The sequence below is a fragment of the Spinacia oleracea genome, chromosome 3 (assembly GCF_020520425.1).
Source record: "Spinacia oleracea cultivar Varoflay chromosome 3, BTI_SOV_V1, whole genome shotgun sequence".
NCBI classification, from domain to species: domain Eukaryota; kingdom Viridiplantae; phylum Streptophyta; class Magnoliopsida; order Caryophyllales; family Amaranthaceae; genus Spinacia; species Spinacia oleracea.
In genome coordinates this window covers 158,512,023-158,524,221 of record NC_079489.1, presented here as the reverse complement: position 1 = coordinate 158,524,221, position 12,199 = coordinate 158,512,023, and the positions used below count along the sequence as shown (strand labels likewise).

The window sequence follows — 12,199 nt, the reverse complement described above, 5'->3', positions numbered from 1 at the left end:
TAGGTAGCTTTGCCGACCATGTGGATATTGTATCATTTATTGTCAATAACCATTTAGGCTCCGTTTGGTAAGGCGTAAAACATTTTCATTGTAAAACGATTTTCCATGGAAAACCGTTTTCAAGGGAAAACACAATTCCAAACTAGTTTTCCTTTGTTTGGTAACTTAAAGGAAAATGGGAGAAAATTGTGAAGATTGAGGGGAAGAAAGGAGAGGGAGGTAAGGAGGAAAGAAGGAAAAGTGGTTTCCCTCCCTTTTAAATGGAATAGGGTTTTCCATCTTTGAGAGAGTAATGGAAAATTGTTTTACATCCCTTACCCAACCAAACAACGTAAAATGGTTAAAAAGGGGAAAATCGTTTTCCGTGAAAACGTTTTACGCCCTATTGTTCGTGAACTGCCAAATCTGTCAGTGAGCAATATCAATTCAATTTGTGTATCAAGTCCAATCCGCTCGTGAACCAAACTAAAAATTAAAGTGGAGATCAAATGAGAGTACGTAGTACATATATTAGAGACCGTAACTCAAATATTCAAAGCAATAGAATTAAAGTGGAGATCAAATGAGAGTACGTATACATTTATTTCTGTTACTTTGAACATATTTTTAATCGCCTTAAAAGTTGTAGTATATTTTTGCATTATGTTACAAGCTTGCCAAAGATATAATAAAATAATTTTGAAAAGCCTTTTCAAGTCTTTTATCTCTATAATTTACACAGATGTCTATAATCTAATTTGCAGATTACTCTAATACAAAGTAATAAATTACTGCACATTATTAAGGCTCCGACTTATTTTGTATGAACTTATTTTATCCGAACTTATATGATCTGAACTTATATTAACTTACTTCCTCCGTTTCGAAAATATCGCACACTTTGTTTTTTTACTCTATTCACACTACGACTTTGACCATTTTTTGTGATTCGTACGTAATAAAATTTTAGTAATGTGAGGTCACGTTAGATTCGTATCGATTTATATTTTCTAAATATTATATTTTTATAATTTTTATTTGCACATGATTTTAGATATATATTAAGAGTCAAAGTAATGGTGAATTGGTGAGAGGAGTAAAAACTTAACCCATAGTGCGATATTTCCGGAACCGTGAAAGTATATGAATTTATTTTAACTTATCTGTATTTACATTAACTTATCGAATTTTGTTTCATGCAAAATTAATTTTTCTAAAATAAACTTATTTTTGTATGAAAATATTTTAATTTTTTCAAGATGAATCCACATTCAAAAGTTGTTATTATCTCTCTAATTATCCTTTACCGCCATAATTACCCACACTCTCATTCTTCCCCTCATCCTCTAACTCTCACTCTCTCAGTTGTACAACTACAAATGTTCTAACACACAATAACCATTTTAGTGATTTCACACAATTCAACCAAAATTCAGCAAAAATCCCCAGAAAATTTTGACGAATTTTGTCAATTTCTGGGCACAATTAAGGGTTTTGGGTTTTTCGAATTCACCCTGTACCTTATCTTCCTCCTCTACTACAATCTGAGATTTCTGGGTTTTCTCCAATGTTTCTTCAACCTTTTCTCACTCTTCCTTCCACTATCTCCTCACCCACCAATTCTTCTTCTTCTTCTTCTTCTCTCCATTTCACAAAACCCCTTTTCCTCCGCCCTTCAATCTCTCTCCTCCGCCGGAAAACACCCTCCGCCGCCGGAAACTACTACCCAAACCCGTCCGATGACGACCCACCCGAAGCCCCAGAAGACAGTTCTCACGGTGTCTCGAAATTCGGTCAAATCCAACGCCAAGCTGCCCGTGCTCGGAAGCTAGAGGAGGAGGATTTCGAGAAGAACCGTTCAGTTTTCCTTGACGCCATTAAAGACGTGGAGGATGCTCCTGAGAACGAGGATTACTCCACCGGAGTCAGCGGTTCTGGGGATGATTTGTTTGGCGATATCGATAAGGCAATTGCCCAGAAGAGGAAGGAGTTTGTGAAGAAAGGGCTGTTAAAACCCAATCCACCAAAGAGTGAAAGGGTTGTGGAGGTAGCAGATGATGAATTGGGGCAAGAAGAGGTTGTTGATTTGGAAGAGATTGATGAACTGCAAGGTTTAAGGGTTGTGGATGTAAGCGAAAAAGAGGAAGAATTTGATGATGATGATATTGATGTTGAGGTAAGTGAATTGGGTAAGAATGGTTCTAGTTCTAGTTTGTTTGATGCTTCATTTGATATTGATTTTGATAGTTTAGGTAATAATAGTAGTAATAAGGTTAGAATTGTGGAACCCAGTTTTAAAATGACATTAGCTGAGCTTTTAGATGAGTGTAAAGTAGTGCCTATTTCAGTTTATGGGGATTTAGAGGTTGAAATTACTGGGATTGAGCATGATTCGAGGTTGGTTAATTCTGGGGATTTGTTTGTGTGTTGTGTTGATGGGAATTTGTGTTTGATTGAGGCTGATAAAAGGGGTGCTGTTGCTGTTGTTGCTAGCAAAGAGATTGATATTGAGGAAACTTTAGGGTGTAAAGCATTGGTAATTGTGGAGGATACAAATGCTGCACTTCCTGCATTAGCTGCAGCTTTTTTTAGGTACCCAACTAAAAGTATGTCTGTAATTGGGATTACTGGTACTCATGGGAAAACTACAGCTGCACATTTGATAAAAACTATGTATGAAGCAATGGGGTTAAGAACAGGGATGATGAGTTCAGTTGCATATTATGTACATGGGGATAATAAGCTGGATTTCCCAGAAGCAAACCCAGATGCTGTTTTGGTACAGAAGTTAATGGCTAAGATGCTTCACAATGGAACTGAAGCAGTTGTTATGGAGGCCTCCTCTAATGAACTGACTCATACGCGTTGTGAGGAAATTGATTTTGATATCGCGGTTTTCACTAATTTGTCAAGGGACAATTCCCATTTTCAAGGGAATGAAGAAGAATTTAGGGTTGCTCAGGCTAAATTGTTTTCTAGGATGGTTGATCCAGATAGACACAGGAAGATTGTCAATGTTGATGACCCTAATGCGCCGTTCTTTATAGCACAAGGGAACCCTAATGTCCCTGTTTTAACCTTCGCACTTGAAAATAAGGATGCAGATGTTCATCCTTTGAAGTTTGAACTTTCTCTGTTCGAAACCACTGTTCTGGTTAATACTCCTCAGGGTATATTGGAGATTTCATCAGGGTTGCTTGGGAGGCATAATATCTATAATATACTTGCAGCAGTTACTGTAGGGATTGCAGTTGGGGCCCCGTTGGAAGATATAGTTAGGGGTATTGAAGAGGTTGATGCAGTTCCAGGGAGGTGCGAGGTAATAGATGAAGAACAGGCGTTTGGGGTGATTGTGGATCATGCCCGTACTCCGGATGCCTTATCTAGACTTCTTGATTCGGTCAGGGAGCTCCAACCAAGGAGGATAATTACTGGTATGCTTCTTTTCTTTTCTTTCTCTTTACTTCCTCTGTTTCAAAAAATTGGAACATTTTTGATTAGTACGTTTGCCAATGCACAACTTTGACCGTGAATATCTCCAATTATCCTTATTCTTAAAATCTCTTCTTATTATGAAAATATACAATGAAATCAAGGAAATTCCCCCACATTTTACTTATAACATTCGCTTTTGGTAAATTAGTAAAAATATACGGTCAAAGTTAATGTATGAATAGTGGCAAAACTAAAAGTGTTGCAATTTTTTTTGAAATGGAGAAAGTATTTGCAATCACACTAAGGAGTAAGGATATGCCAGTACATAAGCTAGCATTGCATTCTCCATGCCATTACGGCAAAGGGTGAAGATGGTTAAACTATTTCTTTTGTAGCATCTTTTTCGCTCTCGTTTTTTATTTTTATTTTTAAGTCATATCCTCCCAATAGGGCTAGCAGGCCCAATACCCAGGTGAGGAAATAAGGAAACATTGAGATGCATAGTTTTCTACAAGAACATATTAGCCAAAGGGAATCTTATAACAATTGACTGGTTCAATTTCACTTGAAATGACTACGTATCAAGATATTTCAGTTGGATGTTGTTCAGCCAAGTAAATGCTCATTTACTTTACATGAACTAATGAAGTGCTGAAGTGTTAACTGTTATTCCGTCGTCTGACTCACTTCTATTTGTTTATGAGCAGTTATTGGCTCTTGTGGTGAGAAAGAGAGGGGAAAGAGACCCATGCTGGCCAAGGTAGCAACTGATAAAAGTGATGTGACTATGCTGACATCAGACAATCAAGGAAGCGAAGATCCATGTGAGTATTTGGTAGACCTAACTGTTTAATTTGAAGAAGAGATAAGATTATAAAGAATAAGAATGGGTGAAACATGCTATAATTCTCAATCCTGTTCAGGGGGATCTTCCTAGTTACTAATGCTTTTGAAGAGTGGGGTACATTATCACTAGATTGGGTCCTGGAATGCATATAGGACAGTTGTGTATATCACTGTATTGACTGATTGTGTTGATAAGAGAGTATTGTGTTTCGTGGTGAATGCATCTAACACTATTGTGCATTCTTTTCTCTTTGATTAGTGGATATACTGGACGACATGTTGGCTGGAATTGGATGGACAATGCAAGATTACTTGAAACATGGGGAGAATGATTATTATCCTCCTCTTCCAAATGGCCACAGGCTTTTCCTGCATGATATTAGACGTGTAGCTGTGCGTTGTGCTGTTGCAATGGGTGAGGAAGGCGATATGGTGGTAAGTTTCAGGAATATTGGATACCCTCATTCTTCTTATCTATTAGTTTTTTTTTTTTTGATGTTGGACCTAGTTATAGTAACATTGTGTCTTAAGTTGTTGAGAGGGTTCTCACTTCTCAGTATATATGTGCTTATGCATTTATAGAAATATTGTTCATATATGACCATAAAAAGTGATAGGGTGTCTGAGATAGTTGAAATACTAAATACTGGGAGGTTGTGGTCAGATTATTCTCTTGTTCTACTAGTTCTTCTATGACGTCTCCAAGTGATTGGTTGTGCTGTTGCAGGTAGTTGCTGGCAAGGGCCATGAAGCATATCAGGTTGATGGTGACAAAAAGGAGTTCTTTGATGACAGGGAGGAGTGCAGGGAAGCACTACAGTATGTTGACGAGCTTCATCAAGCCGGAATAGACACAAGTGAATTTCCATGGCGGTATGTTGTTCACTGTCTTCTGATTTTTTACCCAGAATATATTCACGATGTTATTACTTGGTATGCCTAAGACAATTACTTGAATATCTCTCCATCAATTGCAGGTTACCTGAGAGCCATTGATTTAGTATATTGATACCAAACCAGGAAGAGAAAATCCGATTTCTTTGTGGGTTTTTTTGGGAAGAGAACCTCATCCTATTGATCAAAGGGATAAATTTCACTGACATATTTCCACATCAGTTTATGATATTTATTGGAGCTAATCACAGCCCAATGCGAATCTACCTGGGTATTTTCTCTATACATCTTTTTATTTAAGTTCTAGCTCTTTCCATCAATTAATCCCTTGCTTTTCTTTTGATCAACTACTTTTGAGCAACTACTTTTGAGCAACTTGATGGTGGCTCGAAGGTGCCTTTCGTAGAGATATTTACTCCCTTAAGTCTTGCCTGTTTCTTTGTTTTATTTTTCCTGTGTGTGCCCCCTACTTGCAAATTTCATCTCTGATTTAGGTATTGTGGAGTTATATGAGGGGAAGACTACTAGACCTAGACCCTTTTCTCCTTTCTTTTACAATTGGAGTGAGATGGAAATTTATGGTAGGGATTGAAAACTTGAAGTTAGGGAACAAATGATACTCCCTCCGTTCCTAATTAAGTGTCCACTATTCTATTTCGTGCGTTCCCTAAAAAGTGTCCACTTTCTATTGTTTGACATACACTCCTCCCACTTTTCCATAAAACATGATTGCTTTTTCTTACACATTCCCCACTTTTCCCACTTTTCCATCCCCATCCCCACATCCACTTTTATTTGTACTTTATCAATAAACAATTATCTACTTTATCTCTTCCCCCAAAAAATACTCCCAATCATTGTTTTTCTTACACACTTTTAGTTTTCTTAATTACCGTGAATTCTCTCAAAGCGGACACATTTTAGGAACGGAGGGAGTACAGTTTTCTCTTTTGCGGTTAGTATAGTGATACCAAACCAGGAAGAGAAAATCAGATTTCTTTGTGGTTTTTTTTATGGTGCTTGGAATAGGGGTACATGTTATGCATTTATTGTAAAAAGGTCCAAGACTCTTTTGCGGCTATGCATAGGTAAAAGGGGTACACATTATCATTGATTGTAATTGATGGAACTCATGTGGAGTTCCTGCTTGATATTGAGTCTTGGACATCATATCATATGTAGGCATGTAGCTCAACAGTTTCCACGATATTGCAATTCTTTTCTTTTTAAAACCTTTTCCCTTATTTTCCCTTACATCCATATGCAGGCTGCAGGATTTGCTTATTCTTGGATTACTGTAGTGCAACCTGCCCATCAGTAACAGTAAGGCATTTTGCACAACACTCTAGTACTTAGGCAGCAATATGGAAATACCAATTTTGTATCTGAATGACTATGTAGGTGTCTGTAGTTTGTACAAAGTACGTATTTTATTTTATGCCTTCCTTTGATGTTGGTTATCCACTCTGTATTCTTCAATGTCTCAAAGTGAAAGAATGTGATCAAATGCCTGATATAGTTGCTCTCAAATTTACATTTGCCTTTTTCGACTATATGTCTATAATAGTAGCTCTTGCAGTTAATATGAGATATGATAGCTGATGCCAGAATAGACCAAATATAGAAACTCAATCAATCACATCTCATCAGTCAGGTGAATGAAATCAAAGATGGAAACAAATCATCTTTTGGCAAAAAGTGATTGAATGCTAGTTTTGTGGTGACAGATTGACAGATGACTGCTTTGATTTTATGACATATATTGCCGAATATCCACTCACGAAATCACGAGGTTAGTGCATTGAAGTTTGGCTGAACCACCCGTCTACCTGTTGAAATCACCTGGTTCAAGTTACTAAGTTGGTATCAGATTCACATGAAAAATCTGTATGATCGGAGTAAATAAGGAAGATTATGAATCCGTCATCTTAACATGCATTGCTTAATTCGTAATCAAGCAATTATTTTGTTTTATCATTATTATTGTTGTTTCTTCTTTTGCTAAAAATCTCAGTCGCTCTTTTATTTTCTTCCATTTATAAATTTAAAAGCTCTAAACTACAAGCCTCCTAAAGTTTAAATAAGTATTACTTGATAGTAATTACTTTCACCCCTCAAAAAAAAAGATAGTAATTACTTTCAGTTACCATAAATGGCTGTAATCCTATCATTCCTTATGTGTGGAGGTTACATGAAGAATAAGTATGCAGGAAGAAAGACAGAGTTCTCCAGTTTCTGGCGAGGAATGTCCTGCTTTGGTTTTCTTCATCAACCGTGTAAAGGTAAGAAAAGCAGCTCATAGCACCACACTATTTTATATTTTTATTGTTTTTCCATATCTTCTTTTCTTATCTGCCAAGTACACACCATCAGATTCAGGTTTACCAACAGTGATTCCTTCATATAAGTGTATTGAGATGCATCACATTTAATAAAAGTCAGAGTTCAGACTAAGCTCTTCATTGCAGACATTTTCGCCTATACTGCCTTTGTCAACAATGGCATTCTAGAGAGAAATACTGAGTTCTATGGAACTTTGACATGGTTTAATTTGAATATGTGTAACATAAATTCACAAATCTGTGGTAAATATAGTTCATGATTCTTTACTCTGTTCTCCTTTCTTTTTGATGTAGTGTTGTTTACAATGGAATTGATTTCAGCTTTTGAATTTGTACTTTCCGTCAGATTTTTTTTTTCTTCTGTTAACTTGTTACAGGTGTCAAAGTTATGTTATGTTGAACCATTGTTGTTATGCTGTTTCAAATAAAAAGATTACATTAGATGGAGAAATAACCCATTTACTAATCAGATATCTTTGCTTATCAGGTAATTGAAGTGCGGTGAACCAGAAAATTTTGGTATAGAATGAGCGATCAGGGTCAGCGTTTTCAGCACAGGTGGAACTTCAGAAGGACTGAAACTGATGTTGATTCATCAAGTGATGATGATAATGATAACTCGAGGTCCGATTCTGCAAGTGACCCGAAACTTATGAAGCATAATCCGGTCAATTGTCAATTTTCTGTGGATGCCCATCAAACCATGGTTAGCCCTACATCATTTCCAAAAGAAGAAAAACAAAATAACTCGAGTTTTGAAGAACCAAACAGAAACCCTAACCAGTCAAAAGCTAGATCAAGAACTAAGAGAACTACCTCTAATCATGAACCTTCAGATGCTTCATTCATTGATTTGAGAGGGTATATGGAATCTTTGGTTGAAGAAATAAAAACCGCAAGAAAGGACTTGCTCGTGTGGATGAGCAATGAAATGACATCATCCTCTAAGGATGATGTCATTTCCCCTAAGCCAAGGAAAGGCCAGCGACAAAACGCAAAGAGGGGTAAAACTCCGAGAAATAATAATCCGAACAAGGGTAGGAGGAGAAGATCAGGCACAGTTGTTACACAGAATCAAACCAATGAAGAAGCTGTTCCACCAAAGGAGGGAGAGAATGTTGTTATAGATGCCAAACCTGTTGAAAAGACTGAGAAAAAGAAGGGAAAAGGTTCAAGATTGTGTACGAAGAAGCGAAAAATTGATGCCATTGAAGCTGTTGAGCAGACTGATAAGACAGTTGCAGCTGCTGCTGATGACTGTGTGACATTGTCTACTACCATCCTGCCTCAAAAAGAAGTTCTAAACAGTGAGAAAAATCCATCAGAAGTTGGGAACGGAACTAAAAAGAGAAATGCATTGAATTCAGGAGTCAATTTGAGCTCTCATCATCTGAACTTTGATCTCAGAACCCAGCAGAAGAAAGATGGGGTATTGGCTCAAAACCCCGTAGAAGATGGGAACGAAAGAGATGGTGTGAAGAGAAATGCATTGAATCCGGGAGTCAATTTGAGCTCTCATCATCTAAACTTTGATCCCAGAGACCAGCAGAAAGAAGATGGGAACGGAAGAGATGGTGTGAAGAGAAATGCATTGAATTCAGGAGTCAATTTGAGCTCTCATCAACTGAACTTTGATCCCAGAACCCAGCAGAAAGATGTGGTCTTTGCTCAAAACCCTGTAGAAGATGGGAAAAGAAGAGATTCATTGAATTCAGGAGTCAATTTGAGCTCTCATCATCTGAACTTTGATCTCAGATCCCAGCAGAAAGATGAGGTCTTTTCTCAAAATCCATCAGAAGATGGGAACGAAAGAGATGGTGTGAAGAGAAATGCACTGAATCCTGAATTCAATTTGAGCTCTCATCATCTGAACTTTGATCTCAGAAACCAGCAGAAAGATGCAGTCTTTGCTCAAAACGGTCTGAGAAATCCGAGTGATTATTATGGACAGAACACATGCCCAACTACAGGCCATGGGTTTCCTTTTCCGTTTGTTCATCAAGGATCGAATTCTGGAAATGGAATGTCGAATATTTCTAGCCAGTTTGGGCAACCATATCTCACTCATGGCAACAGGATGTCAGGAATGTTTATGGAACCTCCTTTATTTCTCAATGGAAACCATGCCTTTAAGGAAAGTTATGGTGGTTTGAATCAACCTCTGAAGTTTAATAATGTGCAACAAGGCGGATTACAATCTCCAGATATTAGAAGGGGAGCCTTCAACCAGCAGCAGGGTACTAAGACAAATCAATAAGTTGGGAGTCAATTTGGTAGAAGTTATACCCGGTTTTTGTATTTTTAATGCTTCAAAAAGTACATTTTTATTGATTAAAAGTACATTTTTATTGATTAAAAGCACATTTTTACAGACAAAAAAACACGTCCGCTATAAAAGAACATTTTGTAAAATATACAATACAATTGCTAAAATAAAAAGATTTTTTTCTGAATTTTTTTTGTGCTACTGCAAAAATGTGGTTTTTAAACTGTAAAAATGTGCTTTTAAATTAAAAATCTGTTTTTAACCTGGTTGCATATAGAGCTACATATACATGTAATCGGGTGTACTTTCTAATTTGTGAGTTGGAGTGGTTAATTTCCGGAGGCATAAAATAGAAGTCTTTCTCACGTTAGAGTAACAACACATGACAATGTTAGTTAAGTTATACGAGCAAATGCGACGAGAAATTTCAAAACAATCCCCTTGATTGACATATTAAGTGGCATTTTCGTAATTACAATGAGCAAATATACAATCTAAAAATTGAAATGTACAACATATTTGATATTTTAAAAAAATAAAAATAAAAGAAAATAATTTCAATATAAAAAGATATTGTATACCTAAATATGTAGGTTACTCCCTCCGTCCCTTAATACTCGTACCGTTTTGACTAGACACGCTTGTCAATGCACAATTTTGACCACCAATATCTTTAATTGCATATTATAAAAACTTATAAAAATATTAATATTTTGAAAATATATAATAAAATGAACCAACAAAATATTACTCCCTCCATTCCTTTTTGTTCTTCCCATTTCCTTTTTTAGCATTTCTTTTTGTTCTTCCCCTACTGAATCTTTACTATTTTTGGCCATAGTTTTTTTACCAATTTACCCTAAGATTCCCCACTATTTACCAAAAAAACCCTAAGATTCTACCCTTATTCCAACATAAATTCACCACTTTCCTTATTTTATTCATTCCCTCTTCCCAATTCACCCATCCCTGTCTTCATCTCTCTCTTCTTTTCAACCGACCCTTCTCTTCTCTCTCTTCACTTCTCTGATCTTTCCTCCTTCACTTTTCTCTCTCCCTTCCTTCCTCCTCTCACTTTTCTCCCTCTCCGGTCGTTCCTGGAAATGCATATTCAAACACCTCTACTTCAACAATGAATATGCACATTGTAAGCAGTCAATCTACATTTTCCATCATCCTCTCCCATTTTTTTCTCTCTCCTCCAAAATCTCTCTGTTCTTAAGATCTGTATGTGAAATTCTAGATCGCCGCCACCACTACCACACCTCCGCCACCGCCACCACCCTCTGGAAAAATCCGTAGAATATATATTATGGCTTTAGATGGTGAAATTCGACTATGAAAACTCTAGATCTAGAGTTTTCATGGTCGAATTTGACCTTTAAATCCCCAAATTCGTGATATTGAGATCAATCGGGTATTAATTTATTTTTGTGTTCATATTTCAAATTTTTAGGGTTGCTTTTTGTCGAAATTTTGGGTTAATTTTCTCGAATTTCTGGGTTTAATTTTGGGTTGAATTTTCTCGAATTTCTGGGTTTAATTGGGTTGAATTTTGGTCTTACTCATATGGTTGTTACTCCTCTTGACCTTGTCAAATGTAATATGCAGGTATACAAATTTTTGGTTTTGATTTTGGATTTTGATGTTTTGGTTTATGCTTTTCGTTGGATCTTTTGTTGATTTGTTGTAGATCTTTCAGATATGCTGTTAAATGGATTTATTGTGGATTTATAAGAAATTTTACATCTGAGATCTGTATTTTGTATTGAATGAGGTGTGATTAGGCTATACTCCGTAATTTTCTAGATTTGACGTCAAAAAAGAATCAGATAGAAGTTGGAAATGAGTTTGTGCAATTTCGCTATGATTAAGAGTTCATTTTGCTTGTGATTGAGCTTAATTCAATTGTTTACAATTAATGTGAAATTTGCGTGTGATTTCTTGAAAGATTAAGAAAAATGTTTGGCTAAAGAAGTTTGACGAGACAAAAAGGGCTCAAAAATTCACCCAGATTAAGAAAAATGTTTGGCTACAGATTTTTTTGTTATTAATAATAAATTATCTCCCATTTATCTTATTTCTTTAATATTTTCTCTCTCCTTACTTTATTTTAAATATAAAATCTCTTACACCCAATCATTATTCTTACACCCAATCATTACTCATATCCCAATACAAACCCAAGATTCAGTTTTCTTAAACCACACCCAACATTCCTTAGGGGAAGAACAAAAGGGAATGGAGGGAGTATATACTAACATTTGTTTTCATATACTAGAAATAAAATAAGGTCAAAGTGAATCATGTGAATAGTGTAAAAAGTCAAAACGGTGCGAGTATTAGGGAATAGAGGGAGTACATATTTTGATAATTTATTTACGAAAATACCCCTTAATATGTTTACTCGCCAATCAAGGGGATTGACTGGTTGGAG

General features: G+C 36.3%; 1 protein-coding gene across 1 annotated transcript; it reads left to right on the top strand.

Moving 5' to 3' along the window:
- Positions 1–1,288: 1,288 nt before the first annotated feature.
- Positions 1,289–6,668, top strand: LOC110791626 (UDP-N-acetylmuramoyl-L-alanyl-D-glutamate--2,6-diaminopimelate ligase MurE homolog, chloroplastic). Its single transcript, XM_021996393.2, has 6 exons — positions 1,289–3,413; positions 4,122–4,238; positions 4,520–4,695; positions 4,988–5,133; positions 5,238–5,425; positions 6,422–6,668. Exons 1-5 carry the CDS (start codon positions 1,547–1,549, stop codon positions 5,254–5,256), a joined length of 2,325 nt encoding a protein of 774 aa, XP_021852085.1. The 5' UTR covers positions 1,289–1,546; the 3' UTR covers positions 5,257–5,425; positions 6,422–6,668.
- Positions 6,669–12,199: the final 5,531 nt, after the last annotated feature.

Bases quoted from the DNA above. Each gene is read 5' to 3' on its own strand.
- LOC110791626 (XM_021996393.2), top strand. From the start codon at position 1,547: ATGTTTCTTCAACCTTTTCTCACTCTTCCTTCCACTATCTCCTCACCC. The intron at 4,239-4,519 runs GTGAGTATTTGG...CTCTTTGATTAG, and splicing joins TCAAGGAAGCGAAGATCCAT to TGGATATACTGGACGACATG. The intron at 4,696-4,987 runs GTAAGTTTCAGG...GTGCTGTTGCAG, and splicing joins GTGAGGAAGGCGATATGGTG to GTAGTTGCTGGCAAGGGCCA.